The 24,030-nt window shown below is 42.7% G+C and overlaps 1 protein-coding gene across 5 annotated transcripts in view; it reads left to right on the forward strand.

The window, feature by feature from the left end:
* sgsm2 (small G protein signaling modulator 2) overlaps window positions 1-24,030 on the forward strand; it is a 63,189-nt gene that overhangs the window by 25,672 nt on the left and 13,487 nt on the right. Inside the window, exons 3-12 of one of the 5 annotated variants that reach the window (XM_068705894.1) lie at window positions 9,834-10,014; window positions 16,022-16,189; window positions 16,760-16,827; window positions 19,113-19,261; window positions 19,367-19,501; window positions 21,409-21,530; window positions 21,950-22,017; window positions 22,263-22,426; window positions 23,212-23,344; window positions 23,589-23,726. In XM_068705894.1, the coding sequence (XP_068561995.1) occupies window positions 9,834-10,014; window positions 16,022-16,189; window positions 16,760-16,827; window positions 19,113-19,261; window positions 19,367-19,501; window positions 21,409-21,530; window positions 21,950-22,017; window positions 22,263-22,426; window positions 23,212-23,344; window positions 23,589-23,726 (1,326 nt within the window). Of the gene's footprint in view, window positions 1-9,833; window positions 10,015-16,021; window positions 16,190-16,759; window positions 16,828-19,112; window positions 19,262-19,366; window positions 19,502-21,405; window positions 21,531-21,949; window positions 22,018-22,262; window positions 22,427-23,211; window positions 23,345-23,588; window positions 23,727-24,030 lie in introns of all 5 variants that reach the window. The other 4 variants (XM_068705876.1, XM_068705885.1, XM_068705903.1 and 1 more) reach the window with 4 other exon arrangements.

A 24,030-nucleotide genomic window follows, 5' to 3' on the forward strand; every position in this document is an offset into this window, starting at 1 on the left:
GGTTGCAACCGGCTGCGAGGGAGGACAGAGAGAGGGATGTGAGGGATTAAGCCAGCGAGGGAAGAGGTGAGAGCGGGTATCGGTTCTCACAACCCCCCCCCCCCCCCCCCCCCTCTGGGCCTTCCTCTCTGCTGCAGGCGGTCAGGACTCCTGGTGCCGAGCATCACGGCTCCGAATAAAGCCGTGAGTCTTAGCTGCTGAGAGAGCCGGGTGCACAGGAATAGGAAGGAAAAAGAAACAGTTTAAGAGCAGAGTACGTGGGGGGGGGGGGAGGCGTTGTGCCTAAATAAATATGTCATCCGAGCTCCGTTCCAGGAAGTGCTGTCCGTTGCTCGGTGGGTGCTTCGCTGTGCAGAGAGCGTGACTGAGCGATGGTGAGACGAGAGGAGACCGAGCGGAAGAGACGATTGTGTTCACAGTGCAGGAGACGCCGAACACGTTGTCACTCCATTAAAACCACATCTGATGTCAGCAGTGGTGGGAGCAGATACCTGTTCTACCCTCTCTGTTTATTCACAGCGAATCACTGCCGTCTTCGATTTAAAGCTACTACAAGGATCCTTTGTGTTGTGCTGATTCTGGCGCCCCCTGTGGACTAAAGCTGTAGTGTTTCTGAGCACCAGAGTCCCTCATTTTACTGGTCTCACAGTCCTGGTTCTGGTTCTCCCGTGCCTCCCTTCCCTCCAGCAGGCTCAGAGACTGTTTCAGAACCAGTTAGACGTTCCTCGCAGTAACTTTAACGTTGGCCCATTAAACCATAAAATGGACGATGGGTCCTTTGACACCGCAATTACTTCAGTACTGTACTGCTATCGGTACCACTTTAAGGGTACTGGTACTTGTATAGTCATCTTTATCGAGGTTAGACATCGTCCTCCATACACACACACCCTCTGAGACATATCAGTGTTTGTTTGATGATCACGCTGAAGAGAGAAGAAGGGAAACAATCGCTGTGTGAGGATTTTAAATCAATGTAAAGACGTGTGTGTGTGTGTGTGTGTGTGTGTGTGTGTGTGTGTGTGTGTGCGCGCACACATGATCTGCAGTGCTCAGCCATTGATCTCCATTGTCACACGTTGTTTCAGGCCCTGAAGTCCCGTCAGCGGAAGGAGCTAAACCTCAGCGTTCTCCTCTTATATTTGATGAGCAGTTGAAGAAGTGATGGGCGGGCCGGCTGAATCAATATGTAATCACCCAGGTGTGTGTGTGTGTGTGTGTGTGTGTGTGTGTGTGTGTGTGTGTGTGTGTGTGTGTGTGTGTGTGAGAGAGTGTGAGACCATGAGAAAGTGGACATTTGAGGAAGTGTGACTTCTGGAATTGTTCGACTGAAAATCCTTTTTTTTTTCTTGATTGTACCTGCACCAGTTGGAGATGTTCACCTCCAGAGATGCAGCGTAATCTTCTTGGCTCTTCCACAACTTTTTAACAAGAAGGACATGGAGCGGAGAACCCTGTGGCTGCTTCCGTCTGTGAAACACAGTTGATTTGTTTCTGGTGTCCTGAATCCATTATTACACTACAGAACGTAGTGTTGATTAAATCTGCTTTAAAGCCCACCGATCGATCCGACGCAACGCTCTTGTGTTCTTCATTAAGAGTGTAATAAATATGAGTCTTAAACTCACCCGTGGCAACAAAGGTAATAACAAAACTAGTTGAAATGCTGAGGCGTAAATGCCAATGAACACTTTTGTTTCAATGCAGAGTGGGAGGATGACAGTGCTTCAGTAGAATAAAGCTGCTAATCACTGCTTCTGTACACAACACCCTCTTCTAGGGATCGGTAGGATGTTATGGACTCTTCTCAATACTAGTACTGTTGTTGTTTCTATTTGATTATATTGTGAGGAAAAAAGACAATTAAGAAAAGAATCCAGTAATTCTGTATTATTCTTGTCTGTAAACAAACAGTCTTTCTTGAAGCAACACAAGAAGTTCTAAACTCTTTAAATTACATTCTCACTAACGTATGACATCACTAATGTATGACATCACTAACGTACGACATCACTATCGTACGACATCACTAACGTACAACATCACTACCGTACGACATCACTAACGTACGACATCACTAACGTACGACATCACTACCGTACGACATCACTAACGTACGACATCACTAACGTACGACATCACTATCGTACGACATCACTACCGTACGACATCACTAACGTACGACATCACTAACGTACGACATCACTATCGTACGACATCACTAACATACGACATCACTAATGTATGACATCACTAACGTACGACATCACTACCGTACGACATCACTAACGTACGACATCACTAACGTACGACATCACTACCGTACGACATCACTAACGTACGACATCACTAACGTACGACATCACTATCGTACGACATCACTAACGTACGACATCACTAACGTACGACATCACTAACGTACGACATCACTATCGTACAACATCACTAATGTATGACATCACTAACGTACAACATCACTACCGTACGACATCACTAACGTACGACATCACTAACGTACGACATCACTATCGTACAACATCACTACCGTATGACATCACTACCGTACAACATCATTACCGTACGACATCACTAACGTACGACATCACTAACGTACAACATCACTAACGTATGACATCACTAACGTACAACATCACTATCGTACGACATCACTAATGTACGACATCACTACCGTACGACATCACTAACGTATGACATCACTAACGTACAACATCACTACCGTATGACATCACTAACGTATGACATCACTAACATACAACATCACTACCGTATGACATCACTAACGTATGACATCACTAACGTACAACATCACTACCGTATGACATCACTAATGTAGGACATCACTACCGTATGACATCACTACCATATGACATCACTAACGTATGACATCACTACCACTACTGTTACAAGTGGGGGAGTGATGTCTACCTCAGCAGAGAAGGAAGTCACTCTCCCTCTGTGTGTGTTGTAATTAGAGTTTCTCTGTGCTTTGTGGACACAGCCGGGATGGTCGTGCACGTCTTTTAGTGCACGTCTTTTAGTGCACATTAGGACAAGTTTTTAGATGCTTTAGAAACAGAAGGTGTTAAAACAATCTACAAATGAGTAAATATTTTACAGCCAAATCAAATATAAAGTAGGCCATGAATATGTGATATGAGTTTACCGTTTATTACAATCCCTCCTCGTCGTTGGTTTATGGAGTTTTGTCGATTACGCTCGTCTTCTTGCTTCTTCGGTTCATTTGGTTTGTCCTCTGGTGTTTTGGAGGATAAAGCAGCGTTAAATATTAACGCCTTGGTGCCTTAAACAAAGTTTAAAAGAGCTTCAGTGTGGCGGAGTCAGACCACTTTATCCCAGTATCACAACCCACAAATAATGTTCTCAATCAAATGTTGACAAAATACTTTGAGTGGCTCACAAGGTGAATTATTCATCTTTGTATTAACAACTTCTGAACCACAAGGATCTCATTTTTGGAGAAACCTAGAATTAGAAAAGCTACCATGAGATGTTTATATCAAAGTAAAGACAACTAATGTGAAGAGGAAGCAAACCAGGAGGAGACGTTTCACTGGCCTCCATCTGGAATCGTGGTATCCGGTTCTCACGACATATTCAAGGTTGGAAGTCACCGGTGCACCAACTCAAACACTGTTAGGAGACACACAGGAAAGATTGTTTAGTGTCATAATGAACTGTGTACGTCCGTCAGACAAAAGCTTTGTTTGTTTCCAAAAACGTCGCCCATTAAACATGAGAATGTAATTTTAATTATTCAGATCCTACTTCAAAATGAGACCAATTAAATACAACAATGTCTCACTGGCAGAAGCATCTGTCATTGTCACACACCAAGAATGATTTGCATTTGTTTATTCGTGGCTTTTAAATATCAAGTTGTTGTTCCGTGATTCATCCCGCTGCAAAACAAGCAAAGCTGCCGAGTCGTGAGTTACGTTCTGCGACGGCAGCGCTGATTTATCGAGTATAGCCTTGAGTTTGACGTGTTGGCATCTTGGGTTTATTTGGAGCCATAAGTGACCATGTTTGGACGAGAAGGTGAAGCTGGGGAGGAAGTATCGTTAGCATAGGAAGGTACTAGTTTGCTAGCGCTAGCTTGGTTGGCAAGTGCATCCAAAAATGTACATTAACTGTGATATTAGGGTGGGTAACAAGCTGCTAGCTAACAGCTATGTGTACTGACTACAGCCATGTTCCTTGTTTACGGTCACTTTTGCAGCTAGCGATGCTAAAATCCAAAATACGCTTGTAGGTTTCTGCTGTGTTATCAACTCAAGCTTTTATTGCTCATTTTGGCGAGATTAAAACTAAAATGTTCTTACTGGCTAAAAAAACAAAGAACCGCCGACTCGTAAAGAGAGTCTTTGGCGACTAAAATGTTACAATTAACTTTCATGAAGCGTTAAAGTTGTAAGACGACAAAACGACGACTCCACAAGAACAAGTTTACGGCTGATTTAATGTACACAGTGACATGGATAAGCATTGCTATGCCTTTGTCCTGATTGGCCGGTTGCAGTAAGCCCCGCCCCTAAATCATCCCCTGCTTTATGGTCTGTTTGACTCTAAATGTTCCATAATGTACTAAATGAACATCATGCTGTATTGAAGAAGACTGTAAACTAGAGATTGAGACCATAAACTCATGTTTACAATGTTTACTGAGGGAATAAATCAAGAGAGAAGTAGAGTCATTTTAGACTAGACTTCTATACAACCAGAGGAGTCGCCCCCTGGTGGACACTAGAGAGAATGCAGCTTTAACTAATGGAGGTTTCCCCTTTGCTTCATACCCTCTGCTTGATTCTCTGCATGGTCTGGCTTTGTTTGATAAATACTGTGAGCTTCAGTTTCAGTAGAAACACGTGAAAAATGAGCAAAAGGATCATTTGTGTGCATCAAAAGCAGCAAGCAAGTCTCTGACCTTCTCCTCGCGGTCGGCTGACAGCGGCGGGAGCGAATGATCGACGGCAGGTCGGTCCAACCTTCAGATTGGAACGTAACGCGACGGCATCGTCCTTCTGAGGCAGTAAAAATCACACATTTACAGGAAGTGTGTGTGTGTTTTTTGCGGTGCAGAGTTACATCACGGCCCTCCAGATGAAACGCCTCCTCGCATGAACATCAAAAAGACCACAAGCAGAGAGACGAGACGCCGCGCTCACGCGCGTCGTCTGAATGTGTCCCCGCATTACTTGAGAGTTAGCGTCTTTGTCACAAGGCGTTTATCTGAGGATGGCAGCGTTGCCACGGAGACGTGGCTCTAATCAGTGGAACACCTGACGCTTCGCTACAGTCTCTCGTGGCGTCTGATTCATGTCTTTTCTCAATTAGCTCCGAGAGAGAGAGAGAGAGAGAGGAGATGAACGGGGAGAAAGAACTCAGCAGATGGAGATGGGTTGGTTTTTTTTCTCAATGGAAAACATTTCTAAATTTGCATTCCATTATTTTTGTAAAACGATACGGTCCTTGTGCTGGAGCGACATGAGATTGACACAAAATGTCCTCGGCGGTTTGGTCTGAAACTCAGGAATACAAGAGTGGAAGAGTCGCTAACGCTTGATGAGATGAGAAACCAGAGCTACAGAATCCTTACGGGTCATTAAAGTCCATTTCTGGACTGCATCAAGCTTGATTTTAGAAAGTCTCAACAGCAAAAATCTATATGAAATGTGATTCCAATCGGATTTCTACAGTTTCTCAGTCCGGATGCTCTGGTGTTGTGCGTCACTGAAACATACCTGGACTGAGCAGGAGAGACGTAGAGACGTTGTATACGTCTCTGGTAGAGACCCGTCAATCACTGTGTAGCCCCGCCCCCTAAAGCATCCCCTGCTTTATGGTCTGTTTGACTCTAAATGGAGCATAATGTACTAAATGAACATCATGCTGTATTGAAGAAGACTGTAAACTAGAGATTGAGACCATAAACTCATGTTTACAATGTTTACTGAGGGAATAAATCAAGAGAGAAGTAGAGTCATTTTAGACTAGACTTCTATACAACCAGAGGAGTCGCCCCCTGGTGGACACTAGAGAGAATGCAGGTTGAAGGCTCTATAACGTTGAGGGTTGGTCAGCAGAGAGCTGCATCTCTACAGGAGTCCTTTGAGATGTTTTCATGGACATTCTGTCACGTTTGAACAGCGAGCCTCTCTGTGGGAAGTAGAGAACTAAATAAAACGTCCACAGCCACCTTTCAAGACTCCAGGGGAGGAGTGATGGATGGGAAGGAGACTAACGCGTCTTAAACTGGGTCATTTATCTTCCCTCTGCCTCAAAATGCACATGGTGAGAAGCATTTTGGTAAATCAATATGTTCTGTGTCGGACTAAATCAGAATTGTTAACGATTTTAAAATTAAAACAATGAAACAATCAACTCTTATGGAGGCATTATGTGGTTTTGGAAGAGGCTACGGCTGCCTCATTAACCGAGAAGATAATTTACGAACTGATCAATAGTAAAATATTAGAAAATAGTAGAAAAAACGCCCACTGCTGCTACTACTTCCTGTGTTGTGTGAGCGTTAGGAATACGTTGTTTAGTGTGATTGTTTAACCCCACTAACCTTCACTCTACTGACGTAAATATACATTTACATTGTTTCGCAATACAAATCCAATTAAATCTATTTGCAGCCTGAACAGGACGAAGTGGACGTCCTCGTTAGGCGTCCCTTCATATCTCACTTTCTTCCGCCATCGTTTTTCCTATTTCTGTCCGTTCATCTGTCTGCTCTCGGAGGTCTGGACGTCCATTCGTTGGCAGGTCATTACATGGCCGTGAGTTTCCTAATGAGCCCATTAGCTGCTTCAGGCCACCCCCCCCCCTCTTACTCACCAATCTTCCCCTTCTTCTTCTTCTGCTCGACTCCTCCACACCGTTAGTCCAATCACGTCCAATCACGTCCTTCTTCTAACCCCCAATCGCTGAGATCAATTACCATTAGTTACGTATCGTAACTTAATTCTACGAGTGTGGGCGGAGCCCTCGAAGAGCCGTGGCTGTTGGTTTCACCCCTGCGCTCGTGCGGAATAAATAATGTATATTATATAATTGGATTATCGTTATTGATAAGCTTGAGTGGCAGCTGAATAAAGGTCGGGCTGATTTTGATTATTGTATACCCTGCTGCGCAGCTTCATCTAGAACCATTCATCATATTGTATTTGTTTGATACTGTTTTGTATCAATCAGAATGTGGGTTGGGAGTGTGTATCAGTTAAACTGAGACCAGGTCATGAACAAGACCAGAGTGTACCGAGTCTGAGACGAGACCAAGACCAAGACCAGGACCAGTGTGAGTCCCACACTGCCGGACACGTTAAGAAATGTGCAACATGCAAACAGTTCTATTCCGTATATATTCACATTTCTTCTTCACGGTGTGACCTCTGACTTCCAGAAGATGGAGGCTGATAGAAGGTCTGATTAAATAACACCGGGCTTCCTCTCCAGCCCCCTCCGACGCTCTGACCTAATGACAAAATGAACAGGCTTCGGCGTCTTCTGTAATTACCTATTAGTCTTTTAATTACACATTGAAGACTACGTCTATTTTAAGGGCAGGAGATGACGCGTCAAACGGACGGATCGCTCTTCTCCGCCGACCTGAACGCTCGTTCTGTTTTTAAGCATCGGAGGTTTGATGTGAAGGTAAAAAAAAACAAAAAAAAAAACGCAGCCAGTCCCGGTGACGCCGGCTCTTTGATGGCAGTATTTTTGGGCTTGCTCTATTAATAACACATGCACGGTGTTCATTCCAGGGCTGTGTGGCTTTTAGGGAAACAGTTTTATGCACCAAGACTTTCCTGTTATCACACACACACACACACACACACACACACACACACACACGTTATAAGCAAAATAACGTGTTCTGAAGAGATATCACACGTTACGCAACTTGACTCCCCCATCCGTGAGGCTAATGAGGGCGAGTTCTGTTATCCGTTTGAATGTTGTGGAGAAGTTTTGGACTCCTACACACGGACACAGTTATGCAACAGTTAACTCCAACAACCACGCAGACCGACCGGCCAACAAACATCCTGCGAGTTCCTATCAATAACCAGCTCCCACTGCAACGTGGTCCGCCAACACGGCTTCTTAGCACTGACGGGAGGACGGCGTGATGAGAGAAGCCCTGTTTGAAACGTTACATTTCTGTAATTTAATCAAAACAGTCTCATGGAGGTACGAGGGGAGCAACCGACACGAGACGGGCTGTTGTCACACAGCGCTCGTAGCTTTACTTATTGAAACCACTGCTCTGTGATTGGCTGATGATCCACGTAATCGTGAACCAGGGAGTATGAAGACCGCAAAATAAACCTCCCGGTGCAGGCGGGATGGAAGGTGAATAGGTCAAAGTGACACTCGTCTGTCCTCCAGAAGACCTTAAAAAAAAGAGACGTTAACGTTGATTTATTTGTCACGCAACTTCCGTCTTTATTTGAACCCAAACAACAATCTTTTCCTAAACCTAATTCATGGTTTCATTGCCTTTTTCACGATCTTCTCCCAAACTTAACTACGTATTTTTTGTTGTCTGAACTTAACTTAAGTTCATGCAATGAGCTGAAATTGACACGTGTTGCTGGACTTTTGTAGGAAAACACACGAAAAGTGAGGCGATAACTTTTGGTAAAATATCATACGAACTGAGACCCTCGTCAGTTTTCTTTTAACCGACTTGTGATGCACTGCTCTAGAGAGGTGCTATTTGTATATATATATATATATATATATATTATGCAGTATTTCATTAGACTTCCTTCGTGCGACATCTTATTTGCATTTAGCTACTTTGTTCATCTCGGCCGTCAAAAGATTGAAGTGTGAAAGCAAATGAGAAGCGTTTGAGGTGGATTGAAATCCAATCGCTCGACAACCACCTCAGAGTTCCCTTCAGCCGCTGAAGAGGCGCCTTCATCCGGATACAAGAAGACGACTTCACTGCTTCCACTTTATTTCTAAATATATTTTTCATTGTTTTGTTCCTCTCTCTCTTTAGAGAGGATGTCTTGTCTGAGGTTGAACTCTGACTCCTTTAGTTTATTCCTCTGTTGTTTGATACATTCTATCTTCTTCTGTTTCTCATTTGCCTTGTGAGTGTTTGAGAAACGAGATGATGAATATCAAGATGTTTATCCTGATGCATCTGATTTCATTCATCCCGCTCACTCAGTACGTCAGTGAGCTCTATCTTATCTTTGTAAGTAGCTTCTGCAGTCAATACGGGTTTAAATCGATGTTCTATTGATTCTTTTACAGCAGTAAGGGGCCTTCAGGGGCCTTCAGGGGCCTTCAGGGGTCTTCAGGGTCCTGCAGTCGATATGATAACAGATATTCCTTCAACACAATCGTTGTTTTTTTTTAAATGGCGCCTCTTAACGATGAAGTTTGCTCTTCGCATTGATGATGATTGGAAATCATCGATCTTTGAATCGATACGTCGGCGATCTATTTATATCGCGTTGCCAAAACGATTCGTTCAAAACCAATCCGCTGTGCAGGAAGGAGGAAGTGTCTTCAAAAGCACACGCATGCGAAGCCTCGGCTCATATTCCTTCTTATAATTGATAAATTGATGAGCGGTCCTCCTCATTCCTGCTTCTGAACACACTCCAACCCGTTATCTGTTATTGTCCTCCATCCTTTCATCTGGCTCATTCTCTCTCTCTCTCTCTCTCTCTCTCTCTCTCTCTCTCTCTCTCTCTCTCTCTCTCTCTCTCTCTCTCTCTCTCTCTCTCTCTCTCTCTCTCTCTCTCTCTCTCTCTCTCCAGCTGCCATCGAGGCCTGCCTGGGTCACCTGCTGAAGAGACGGGCGGCCGGTTTCCTCCGCAGCGACAAGATCGCCGCCCTCTTCACCAAAGTGGGCAAAGTCTACGACACGGCCAGCGAGGTGTGCCGCAAAGTGCAAGAGCAGCTCCAGCAGCAGTCCGAGCTCACCAGGTCGGTCTGCCGGTAAATTATGTTTCACGACAGACTGAACGACTCGTGGTGTAGAGTCACGCACCAGAACGTGAACCGACTGACACCAGCTACCATGGAACTGTTATCAGAGGTGGACACAATAACAAGAACAGTCTCCATGTCATACATACCTCTGTGAAAGGCCATGGCGCTGAGGCAGAACGCACATAACCAGTTACATAAACACATAACCAGTTATATAAACACATAACCAGTTACATTAACACATAACCAGTTATATAAACACATAACCAGTTACATAAACACATAACCAGTTATATAAACACATAACCAGTTACATTAACACATAACCAGTTATATAAACACATAACCAGTTACATAAACACATAACCAGTTATATAAACACATAACCAGTTACATTAACACATAACCAGTTATATAAACACATAACCAGTTACATAAACACATAACCAGTTACATAAACACATAACCAGTTACATTAACACATAACCAGTTACATAAACACATAACCAGTTACATAAACACATAACCAGTTACATTAACACATAACCAGTTACATAAACACATAACCAGTTACATTAACACATAACCAGTTACATAAACACATAACCAGTTACATTAACACATAACCAGTTACATAAACACATAACCAGTTACATTAACACATAACCAGTTATATAAACACATAACCAGTTACATTAACACATAACCAGTTATATAAACACATAACCAGTTACATTAACACATAACCAGTTACATAAACACATAACCAGTTATATAAACACGTAACCAGTTACATTAACACATAACCAGTTACATAAACACGTAACCAGTTATATAAACACATAACCAGTTACATTAACACATAACCAGTTACATAAACACATAACCAGTTACATAAACACATAACCAGTTACATAAACACATAACCAGTTACATTAGCACATAACCAGTTACATAAACACATAACCAGTTACATAAACACATAACCAGTTACATTAACACATAACCAGTTACATAAACACATAACCAGTTACATTAACACATAACCAGTTACATAACCACATAACCAGTTACATAAACACATAACCAGTTACATAACCACATAACCGCAATCACAAAACGATTTGTGTGTCTTACGAAAAGTTACTCCTCACTTTTCGCGCATCTTTTCCTACGAAAGTCCAGCGACACAGTGTCGGTTTCCGTCTTTTCAAAATAAACTTTCGTCTTTTCAAAATAAATGTCCGTCTTTTCAAAATAAACTTCCGTCTTTTCAAAATAAATGTCCATCTTTTCAAAATAAACTTCCGTCTTTTCATAATAAATGTCCATCTTTTCAAAATAAACTTCCGTCTTTTCAAAATAAACTTCAAAGTTAAGTTTAGGCAACAAAACTACTTAGCTAGGCTTAGAAAAAAGATGGTGAAATATTTACTTGGGTTCAGTAAAAGATGTTACTGTCTGAGCTGCTGTGTGTCGAAGTAAAACTATCAAAAACATAAATAAAATATGACTGTACTTTGCATACTGCTTTTTACAGTAACATTTCTGCCAGTTTTAAAGTATCTATATACATATATTCATTCTGGCATTATCAACTTTCTTTCCATTGGTCGTAGACCAGGTCATAATCGCCACACACAGTCTCTGGTCAGCTGAGTGTTTACTAAAGCTGAGCAATCTGTGTGCACAGTGCGATAAGCCTCGGGCCTGTTTCCAGATGTGTGTGTGTGTGTGTGTGTGTGTGTGTGTGTGTGTGTGTGTGTGTGTGTGTGTGTTTGTTTGCGTATGTATTTCTGCGTGTATGTGTGTACACACAGAGTATGATAAACTGGTTTATCTGTAGGCACTTAGGTACTTTCCCGAGCTGTTTGCGAGCCCATTAATTGTCCATTAGCCTGATCCACATGGCTACCACATGTCTCTCTGCAGAGAGAGAGGTTTCCCCAAATGGAGGAGAGAAAGCTTTAGTGCAACAAGCACACACACACACACACACACACACACACACACACACACACACACACACACCACTGATGCACAGACAATAGCACGCAGTCAGAATGGTGTAGCGGCTGGTACACGTTGTGAAATCAGGAGTTAAACGTGTTTGGGTCCGCCGGGCGCTCCGTCTTCATATCTCGCTCTCATTCATCCGTCACATCTCATTGGCCTTTATTTCCCCAGACACACAACATCGAAGCCTATTATTGCGTATGGATCTGGTTTTTGCACGAGTCTCACCCTTCATCCACCAGGATGCACACAGGCACACACACACACACACACACACACACACACACACACACACACACACACACAGACACACATCCCTGTCATCCCACCTCAGGGCTCCATCTCTCATTTACCCTGGTTACTATGGCAACGTGGTTTTGCGCCACCGGCGGTGAGAAGCGGCAGAGAGCATGATGGGATATGAGAGAGAGAGAGAGACATCAGCAGTGGAATTAAGAGTTAATGTGGTGAAGTGAATGGTAGTTACAGGCAGAGCAGTGTGTATAGGTGTGTGTGTGTGTGTGTGCATGTGCATGTGCATGTGTGTATGTGTGTGTGTGTGTGTGTTTGGGGGGGGGGGGGGGGGGGGGGCTTGGTGAAGATGTTGTATTTAAGCTGAGCTTCCTCAAATGGTTGCTTCAGGCTCCAAAAGGGAGTTTATCTCTACAGACCGACTTTACAGCAGAAATAAACACGATGATGCTAACGCTCTAAACCCAACACACACACACACACACACACGCACACACGCACACACGCACACACACACACACACACACACACATATTCAAACCTGACACACTGGCTTCTTCTCGTTGTCGTCCTGGTATCTGAGAAGTTTCTCACCAACACTGGATAAAATTTCAATCAATTAATCAATCAAAGTTTTATTAGTGCAGCACCTTTCAAACAAATCAAATGTAATTCAAAGTGCTTTACAAATGATGGACAAGACGAAAATGGAGAGACGGTGAAGAGACTAACGCAACCCAAAAATACAGCTAAGAAAAATTAAACAAATGGTAAAATGTAAAAACTTCACTATTCATATTTATGAAGAAACATTTTTAATTTGAATAAATAAAACTGCTGGAAAATCTAGCTTACACTTCTAAAAGCCAAGTGACATCTGCAAAATGACAAATAACTTTTAAAAGAGACCCCCAAACATTTAGCTATCGAGGCTTTTGGGGGTCTCATGACATCATCGAGCTCTACGTACAGGATCAACCCACATCATGATGATCCAGAGCGCTTTATAAATCACCCTGACATATTCCTTTTCATCATCCATATTCATCCGTCAGCTTTAAAATGCAATCTGGTTGTAATCACTTTGTGTTCCATTCAGTTAGCTGCATGTTGACATTTGTTGACATTTACATTTATTTTGTAAAGGCAGAGCACGGAGAAGAAGAAGAGACGGCACACTGTAGGAAGTGATGTTTCTATAAAGGATGTATGGAGCTCTCGCTAATTAGAGATTATACGGTCATGTGAACAGAGGCTTAGAGGCGATACATCATCGTAGGATGCATAATTCTGCTCATTGTGCTGGTTTATGAATGATGTATGCATCATTCATAAACCAGCAGTGCTATGTTCACATTTAACTTCAAAACATTACAAAGGAAAAAACGCAAAATCCAAACTCACAGACTGACCGTGAAGGTTCCTTTACAACGTGAAGTCATGTGACCGTGGTGGAGTTCCTTTATAGACTAAAGTGAAGTCATGTGACCGTGGTGGAGTTCCTTTATAGACTAAAGTGAAGTCACGTGACCGTGGTGGAGTTCCTTTATAGACTAACGTGAAGTCACGTGACCGTGGTGGAGTTCCTTTATAGACTAACGTGAAGTCACGTGACCGTGGTGGAGTTCCTTTATAGACTAACGTGAAGTCACGTGACCGTGGTGGAGTTCTTTTATAGACTAAAGTGAAGTCACGTGACCGTGGTGGAGTTCCTTTATAGACTAAAGTGAAGTCATGTGACCGTGGTGGAGTTCTTTTATAGACTAAAGTGAAGTCACGTGACCGTGGTGGAGTTCCTTTATAGACTAACGTGAAGTCACATGACCGTGGTGGAGTTCATTTATAGACTAACGTGAAGTCACGTGACCGTGGTGGAGTAAAGTGAAGTCATGTGACCGTGGTGGAGTTCCTTTATAGACTAAAGTGAAGTCACGTGACCGTGGTGGAGTTCCTTTATAGACTAAAGTGAAGTCACGTGACCGTGGTGGAGTTCCTTTATAGACTAACGTGAAGTCATGTGACCGTGGTGGAGTTCCTTTATAGACTAACGTGAAGTCATGTGACCGTGGTGGAGTTCCTTTATAGACTAAAGTGAAGTCATGTGACCGTGGTGGAGTTCATTTATAGACTAACGTGAAGTCACGTGACCGTGGTGGAGTTCCTTTATAGACTAAAGTGAAGTCATGTGACCGTGGTGGAGTTCCTTTATAGACTAAAGTGAAGTCACGTGACCGTGGTGGAGTTCATTTATAGACTAACGTGAAGTCACGTGACCGTGGTGGAGTTCCTCTATAGACTAACGTGAAGTCATGTGACCGTGGTGGAGTTCCTTTATAGACTAAAGTGAAGTCATGTGACCGTGGTGGAGTTCCTTTATAGACTAACGTGAAGTCACGTGACCGTGGTGGAGTTCCTTTATAGACTAACGTGAAGTCATGTGACCGTGGTGGAGTTCCTTTATAGACTAACGTGAAGTCATGTGACCGTGGTGGAGTTCCTTCATAGACTAACGTGAAGTCATGTGACCGTGGTGGAGTTCCTTCATAGACTAATGTGAAGTCACGTGACTGTGGTGGAGTTCCTTTATAGACTAACGTGAAGTTATGTGACCGTGGTGGAGTTCCTTTATAGACTAACGTGAAGTCACGTGACTGTGGTGGAGTTCCTTTATAGACTAACGTGAAGTTATGTGACCGTGGTGGAGTTCCTTTATAGACTAACATGAAGTCATGTTAGAGATTGTATCGTCAGCTTTAAGGTTTTTCTCTTTTAGATGAAAAGTCCTGTTGTCCTCAAAGGAGTTTGTTCTTTATGAGAGCATGAATCTGTTTATTGGTAATAAGAGACGGGAACAAACAGACTGAGAGTATCATCCTGTGACCGTGTAGAGAAATGAAACACAGGACAGCAGAAAAGAAACGAGTTGAGACTTGAACAGAAAAGTTTGACATGAAGTCTTCAGGAGGAGAAGCTCATTTGTCACGTCGAAGCAAAACTCTGCAGGTTTGATTTTATGAGGAAGTCTCTTTTACATTCTGTCTCTTGAGTAATCACACACACACACACACACACACACACACACACACACACACACACACACACACAGACACAGACATGCTTCTTCAAAGTGGTAGGGGACTGCAAAAATCGTGACTTTGCACACACACATGAATGCTGGGGGGATCGCTAACGTCGTGACTGCGGCAGCCGAGCCAACCCCCCCCCCCCCCCCCCCCCCCACCCCACCCCAGCACGGCTTTGTTGAAGTGTGTGAATGTTTTACGTCTGATTGATGTCGGAGTGCCAGAGATCAGACTCCGTCCTGGATGAAAGTGCTCCTCTCTGCGTCGTGCATATTGCTCCATATTCATGACTTCAGTCGGCCGGTCTCTAACGCGGAGGAGCAGATTTATCATTGCAATGAACTGCAGTATTTAACAGCTCATTATGCCGTTGAATGTTGCCTCCAGATGGTCATTCATTTCCATTCATTAACCTTCACATTGCTTCATCGTGACGACTTTATTTGTGTCAGGTTTCTGCAGATTTGCAGCGTCAACTAAAAACATCACAGCTGTCCCTTTTAATTAAGATAAAATATGATGAAACCCAAAGAAAGTCTTGTGTCAGAGATTAATCAAAGACTATAACAGAAGAAGAAATGAAAACACTAGAGTAACGGGACACTAAAAGCAGGCGTGTGGTTGTTAGTGAGTGCTGACCCGTGCTCTGCTTCCTCCTGCAGGAGAACCCAGAGCGTTGGTCATGAACCTCTGAGGAGACAGGGCTCCTCCACCACCAGCCGGCCCCCTCAGCCGCTCTCCGCCCAGGCCATCAAACACATCTGGGTCCGGACGGCTCTGTTCGAGAAAGTCCTGGACAAGGTGGTCCAGTACATCGTGGACAACTCCAGGTGATTTTTTTATTTATTTATTATTTTGAATTCTCTTGACTCTCAGCTCCGATGATGACCAGTGTCCCATTCTTCTTCTGTGGTTTTCTCTCTGGGTTTGTTTTGCTCTGTGCTGACAGCGAGCTGTTGAACTTAATAGGAATGATATAAAAAAACAGTTTAATAAAGGGCAACAGTTTCCTGTCCTACTGTCATCGTATTCAGTCTAAAGAGATGAATAATGACGACGTTGCTCATCTAGAGTTGCCGTATTCCCTTGAAGGAACATAATAAACGTAGTACTATTCATTAGCAGCTATAAAAGTCATGATTCAGGCTGTTATATAACTTTTAAATCTTGTTTTTTTAACAACACTGCAGCGGTGCCCTATTGGTTACCATTGGTTACCACTCGCCAGCTTTGTGGTACCAGAAAACTTAAGTTAAGTCTTAATATAGGTCTAGGTCTTAGGTCTAATATAGCTGGTTTCTGTCTTCGTGATACAGGTCCCAGGATGCACTGCAGCCCTGAGTTTAATAATGTTTGCCTTTGATTCACTTTTTCTTTGTTTGTGTGTTTTCTTTCTGCAGTAAATACTATGAGAGGGAAGCTCTGATGCATGACTCAGTGTTCGGTCCCATCCTGGCAGCCCTGCTGGGTGAGTATATCACACTGAGCTTTAACTGCCAACATCACCAGAGGCCAGTAACAAAAAGTACAAGACCACAGAATCCACAACAGAGTCTCTGTGTTCATGTTAAATCAACTATTAGATTTGGTGAAAAACGAGACTTCTCATCTGTGACGGTAAAAAGCAAAAGGAAAACTAGTGCGACGTTTCCTCACACAACGTATGATAGACATATGACTGTCTTTTCTTTAAAAACTCCAGCAACACGTGTCATCCATGAATACAGTCTTTTCAAAATAAACTTCGGTCTTCACAGGAAACTACTTAGTTAGGTTTAGGCAACTAAACTACTCAGTTAGGTTTAGGCAACAAAACTACTTAGTTAGGTTTAGGCAACTAAACTACTCAGTTAGGTTTAGGCAACAAAACTACTTAGTTAGGTTTAGGCAACTAAACTACTTAGTTAGGTTTAGACAACAAACCTACTTAGTTAGGTTTAGGCAACTAAACTATTCAGTTAGGTTTAGGCAACAAACCTACTTAGTTAGGTTTAGACAACAAACCTACTTAGTTAGGTTTAGACAACAAAACTACATAGTTAGGTTTAGACAACAAAACTACATAGTTAGGTTTAGTCTCATTATTATCTACCCAAGATATTCCTCGTTGTCAGTGTTTTATAAAAATAAATCTTAAGTAAAGAGGTTCAAATGAAACTCCAAAGTGTAGTTTAAATATTAATATATCAATTTCGAGTGCCTTCATCGTTTCAATTAATTTCGTTAAAGAAATGCAACTCACAGCTCTCTTGACCCGTGACGGTATGAAACATTTACTAACTTTTTGAAAATTGTGAATTACTGCAAAAACAAGAGAAGTCCTTGAGCACGCAGTCATGAATTAGCACAACATAATATTAGGCTGATGGTTCCAGTAGTATGCCAGATCAGCTGTGGACAGACAGGCAGACGCACACACACACACACACACACACACACGACCAAACATATGATCTCCTCCGGCTCACGTGTGGCGAAGATAATTAGACATTGGTCATTACGGGAATCTGCAGTCGTTAGAGAAATGACTCTCGGAGCTATTTGTGAGACAAAGCATGGCGTCCATTCAACAACATTTAACACACAGAGAAACAGAAACACACACACACACACATGCAGCGAGGCGGGAAAAGAAGACACACGCGGCTTAACGGACCAAACCAGAAGAAGACATCGTGAACAGCGAGACGCAGTAAACACTAAGTCCACTCTGACTGAGGAGGTAAGGAGCTGCAGACGAGGAGGAGAGCAGTCAGGTGTTAAGAGCAGCAGAACACACTGAAGACACCTGGTGGACACATGAGGAACAGCAGGGACACACATGCACATTACCATGTCCAAACTTTATACACAACTAATACAAAATATGTGCATTTTTTTGGCACACAAAACGGTAATCAATCTGTGACTTTGGACCCTTAAACTTACTATTTACTCTTAACACTTCTAACCATTCTTAAGTATTATTTCTACTGTTAAATTCTACTAAATAAATCAGCTTATTTACATATTTCTCTGATTATTTACCAGCTACGTCTAAACCGGAATATAACACTCGATTATTGCTGTTTCTTTCATACAGTTACGTTTATTTTCCCACAGATAGTCCTGTACCTTTAAGAAAAAGACCCAGCAATAAATATATGTAACAGGTTATATGTCTATATATCCTCTGTGTCATAGAGCTCTATTGTTGTACACAAACTATTTAAAAACACACCAACGAGCCACACTGTTTATTTTGGCTCCATCCCACACACACACACACACACACACACACACACACACACACACACACACACACACACACACACCGTCCCGCTGCCCCACATACTCAATGTAGTGTACTAAGTGTGGATTAATCCACGGATTAAAGTAGTCCCCAACAGTAAGTGTGGATTCCAGGAATTCACAAAGTGTTGAGAGGATTGTAATAATAATAACAAATAATATCAATAATAATACAATCTAAAAACTGCAATTTAACATTTTGAAGTCAGCAGAAAAAACAAAAGTACATCCTCAAAGGTCAGATTAGACACTTCACCGTCTAACAATGTGTTTTTATCAATATTGAATCTCATGAAGGGCTCATTATGGTGGAATATCACCTCAATAAAGTGTCAAATGAAAGCCTCCTTCAAAAACATAAACATAGGCCTTCCTTCTACGAGGCACAATGTGTTGAACAATGACCAACACGATGATTTTATTTTAATGTGCCGGGTCTGTTACTGTGTGCTGTGTTCTCAGTGGGGCCCTGTGCTCTGGAATACACCAAGCTGAAGACGTCGGATCACTTCTGGACCGACCCGTCGGCCAACGAGCTCGTCCAGCGCCACCGTATCCACGGAGCCCACCGGGGCCAGGACACCTCGTCCGGCCGCCGGCCCGCTCTCGGGGTGAGTGAGCGGAGGCGGTTGTTCTTGCGTCTGGTGCCGGGAGCCGGTGCTGAGGGTTTGAGTGGGACGTTGCGAGTCGTACAAAGGAAATCTTCTCTCTTGCAGATCCGTAAGAGGCAGTCGAGCGGCAGCATGTCGGATGACCGCTTTGCCGCGTCGGCGAGGGAGTATGTGGAGTCTCTTCACCAGAACTCCAGAACACACCTGCTCTACGGCAAGAACAACGTGCTGGTGCAGCCGGTACGACTCTGTGACCGGCTTCAGTAACCAGTACCTCCACCTGTTGACCACAACTAAACTATGAGCTTGGTTTTCTCCAATAATCCTGCAGAACAGACGCATGTCTGTGCTGCATTCATGTGACATCTGGTGGTCCTGATCCCACTCGTTTTTAGCTGAGTAACACTTCATGTTAGGCGCATAGTGTGAAATATGTCAGCTCTTTTGACCCACTTGCATAAAGTAATAACGTAAGGCTCAGCATGCAGGTTGATGCTTTTCTTAAAATATTACAACTTTATTCTTGAAATATCAGAGAACACGAATATGTTGCACTTGTTTTGAATGTGCAGACAGTTTTGAATATTAGCAGAAATCTAGCGGAAACACATTTGAGCTGTCAAAGTCCAGAGGTTTATGAAAGAATTAACATGAATAAGTGCTTCATGCACATTGACAGAGGTTGAAGACACAAAAGCATGCGGAGGAGTAAAACATGCTAACGACTCAGCAGAGACAACAAAAGTATTTCAACGTTTTTCCACCGTAAATTGACGCATAAATATTCACCAGTATGCAGGCGATGCATAAAGAGCCTTTATAAAAAGCTACATTTCTAACTTTAGTTTTCAACATTTAATATATATTTTTTTCTCCAGACCTTAAGAAACGTAAAAGAGGAGAGTTAACCCAGCACAAGTTTTTAAATCGTTTGGTTCCTGAACTGAGTTGACGTGACAGTTGTGTTATTGATGTACCGAAGCAGAAATCCAACGTGGAAGACGACATAAACATGCAGCACAGACAGAGAGACAGCTGGTGAACACATAAACAGCCAATGATGGTTATTTTGGTCCATTATAGTGCTGCACACACACACACACACACACACACACACACACACACACACACACACACACTCTGTATGTGTGATCTTTGAAATGAAAGCTGTCTGCTATGTGCTCTGAGCTGCCAAGTAGCTGCAACGTGTTTGTAAAATGTATAATGAGCACAACGCTCAGCCTTTAACTGACGTTTGAGGCTGAGTGCTCGTGCAGATGAATCCAGACGATGCTAAAGACGATGCTACAGACGATGCTAAGGACGATGCTAAAGACGATGCTACAGATGATGCTAAAGACGATGCTAAAGACGATGCTACAGACGATGCTAAAGACGATGCTAAAGACGATGCTACAGACGATGCTAAAGACGATGCTACAGACGATGCTAAAGACGACACTAAAGACGACGCTACAGACGATGCTACAGACGACGCTACAGACAATGCTATAGACGATGCTAAGACGATGCTAAAGACAATGCTAAAGACGATGCTAAGACGATGCTAAAGACGATGCTAAGACGATGCTAAAGACGATGCTACAGACGATGCTAAAGACGATGCTAAGTCGACGCTAAAGACGACGCTACAGACGACACTACAGACGAGGCTAAAGACGATGCTAAAAAGACCATAATGCGTCTTAGAATAAATGTAATAAAACATATTATTTAGAAAATATAATAAATGTCCAAAAAATATGATTTAAGTCCTTTATTATACAATTGTTAGACTTGAAGAAAAATGCAAGAATGTGTTATTTTTCTCAAACAATTCAGCACTCAAATGTTATTAAAGATTATTAAAGATTTATTTTTTATCTGAGAACAAATCCCAAAGTCAGAATCTTTTAAAAAAAATATTTTTAAAATGTAAAATATGGTATTCAACAGTATTTAAAAGCATCTCAAAATTTGAACTAAGATTTAAAATCAAGGTGTTAAACTGCAAATCTCACAGCATTATCTTTTATAAAAATCTTTTATTTGAGGTTTTCTGTCTTGTGCTTCTTCACACCTGAAGCCTCATGTTATTTCCTCTCCTCTTCCTCTTCTTCCTCCTCCATCTCCGTCTCCGGCAGAAGAAAGAGATGGAGGTGTTGCGGGGCTACTTGTCGCTCCACCAGGCCGGAGACAACCTCACCCTGAAGTGGACGCCCAACCAGCTCATCAACGGCACGCTGGGGGACTGTGACCTGGAGAAGAGGTGGCCATAACTCTCCCAATATGTATTTATAGATAATAAATCAATGATCTGAAGAACATTTAATGACACTCGCATGATTCCTCTGAAGCCTCATTTTACACCTTTGTTTTACCCCGAGGTTAGAATAGATTTATTTATTTTATTTATTTTATTTATTTTAATTTAAATTTTAAATGTTTTAATTTAATTACATTTTTTTATTTTATTTTTATTTTTTTATATTATATTATATTTTATTTTATTATATTTATTTATTTTTTATTTTTTATTTTTTTTAACCCAGCAATTGTTTCACATTATTTTTTTCTTAGAGGATATTGTTTTTTTATTTCTATTATTTAAACAATATTTTCACTGCTTGATTTGGTGTCACTTTAATTTCACTAATATTGACTTTAATGTCTTTCCGTCTCTGTCAGTATCTACTGGGACTATGCTCTGACTGTCCCTCTGCGCCAGATCGTCTGTATCCACTGTCACCAACGCCGTGAGTATCACTGCTGCTCCTCATCAATCACCTCCTCATCAATCACCTCCTCATCAATCACCTTCTATTAAGAGCGTTCTGTCATATCAAAGTATTGATTAAAGTGTATATTCGCTGTTAATGTGCATCATGTATCTTGGCGATCACCGTTTATCTGCTCTCATTTTGAGTGTGTGTGCACTTTGCTCACGTTGCTATTTATAGATCCATAACTTCCTGTCTCATCCTTGAATGGTTTATTCCAGCTGATTGTGGCGGCACGCTGGTTCTGGTCAGTCAGGATGGAATCCAGCGGCCGCCTCTCCACTTCCCCCCCGGTGGTCACCTGCTGGCTTTCCTCTCCTGTCTGGAAACGGGCCTTTTACCTCGGGGTCAGCTGGAGCCCCCCCTCTGGTCCCAGAAAGGCAAGGTGAGTCACCTTGTTAGAGTTTTATTCACAACTGGGCGACGCTTCAACTCAAAGCTTCATGTGTTAAAGCTGCATTCTCTCTAGTGTCCACCAGGGGGCGACTCCTCTGGTTGTATAGAAGTCTAGTCTAAAATGACTCTACTTCTCTCTTGATTTATTCCCTCAGTAAACATTGTAAACATGAGTTTATGGTCTTCAATACAGCATGATGTTCATTTAGTACATTATGCTCCATTTAGAGTCAAACAGACCATAAAGCAGGGGATGCTTTAGGGGCGGGGCTACACAGTGATTGACAAGTCTCTACCACATCATTGTGCGGTTTTCGTCTCCACGATTTCCAAACATACATTTTGTTTTCAAAAGAAGAAAAGTTCCTTAAAATGTTTCCCAGAGCAAAAGGTATTTGTATCATCTGCAAAAATGAGAAATTTAACAATTTGGTACATTACAAATATCATTTATGAATGATAAAGTATAAAAAGCTCTGGGCCCATAACAGATCCCTGGGGTACTCCACTCCCAGTCTTGTTTCCTCGTAGCTTTTCAGCCAACTTCTTATCCCGTAATTCTCCAATGTTCTCAATAATTGTCTGTGGTCTATAGTACCAGTGATCGATGGTTTCCATTCCAGTGAGGAATTAAAACAATTAGAGGCGGGGCATCATATGCAAAACCTTGTTCGGAGTTTTCTTTCCTATTTGGCAATCCAAAATGTCTAACCGATTAAAAAACCCAGTGGAGCCTTCTTGTAAACTTGAATGCGTTTTGTTTGTGTTTCTCAGGGAAAAGTCTTCCCTAAACTGAGGAAGAGGAGCAGCACCGCCCGGCTCCTCGACCAGGACAGGAGCGCCGAGGAGGAGACGGCCGCCGACTACGTGTTTCGCATCGTCTACCCCGGATACCGCCAAGACGCCAGTAAGTAACGCGTCTCTCGTTGTCGTGTGCAAAGCGCCACGGAGACGGTAGAGAAGCTGCACGCAACAACAATATGATCTCATCTCTCGGTTGCCTTTTTGAATGAAATAAGAACTGTATATCTGCTTGATATGTTTTGCGGGTGCAAGTGTGGCGTCCTTCCCCCCCCCCACAATGCTCTCCTCAAAGGCCTGCAGGGGTGACACTGTTCTAACTGTGTTCTTTGTTGTCCCACTGGTGCAAGCAGTCACCATAAACTACCACCACACCACGGGCAGCCGTGCTCCGTCGCTGGACGACGACGAGGAAGAGGAAGATAGGCTCCATGCTATGATCTCAATGATCTGCTCGCGGAACCTCACAGACCCTAATGTCATGAAAGGTTTTTATCACCTTAACACACCCACCAAAAACCCCAAAACCCCCCCCTGCTCCTGAGACCTCCCCCCCCCCCCCCCGGCTTCAGACGTCCCTCCCTGCATCCCTCCCATCATGCCCCCTCCACCCACCCATCCACCCACCTCCACCTCCCAACCCTCCCAGCTTCGTCTGCCTGTGTGTGTGTGTGCTTCCTGAGGCTGAGCCCAACAGTGTGGAGAGGGCGGGGGTTGCCTTCGTTGAGGTAGAAAGAAAAAGAAAATGTTTAGTCTGTCTGACAGGAAACGATACGATTTGATTTTAGAAAT

This window comes from Cebidichthys violaceus, unplaced genomic scaffold (genome assembly GCF_023349555.1).
Source record: "Cebidichthys violaceus isolate CVI_PGR_0920_01 unplaced genomic scaffold, fCebVio1.0.p SCAF_1, whole genome shotgun sequence".
NCBI lineage: Eukaryota > Metazoa > Chordata > Actinopteri > Perciformes > Stichaeidae > Cebidichthys > Cebidichthys violaceus.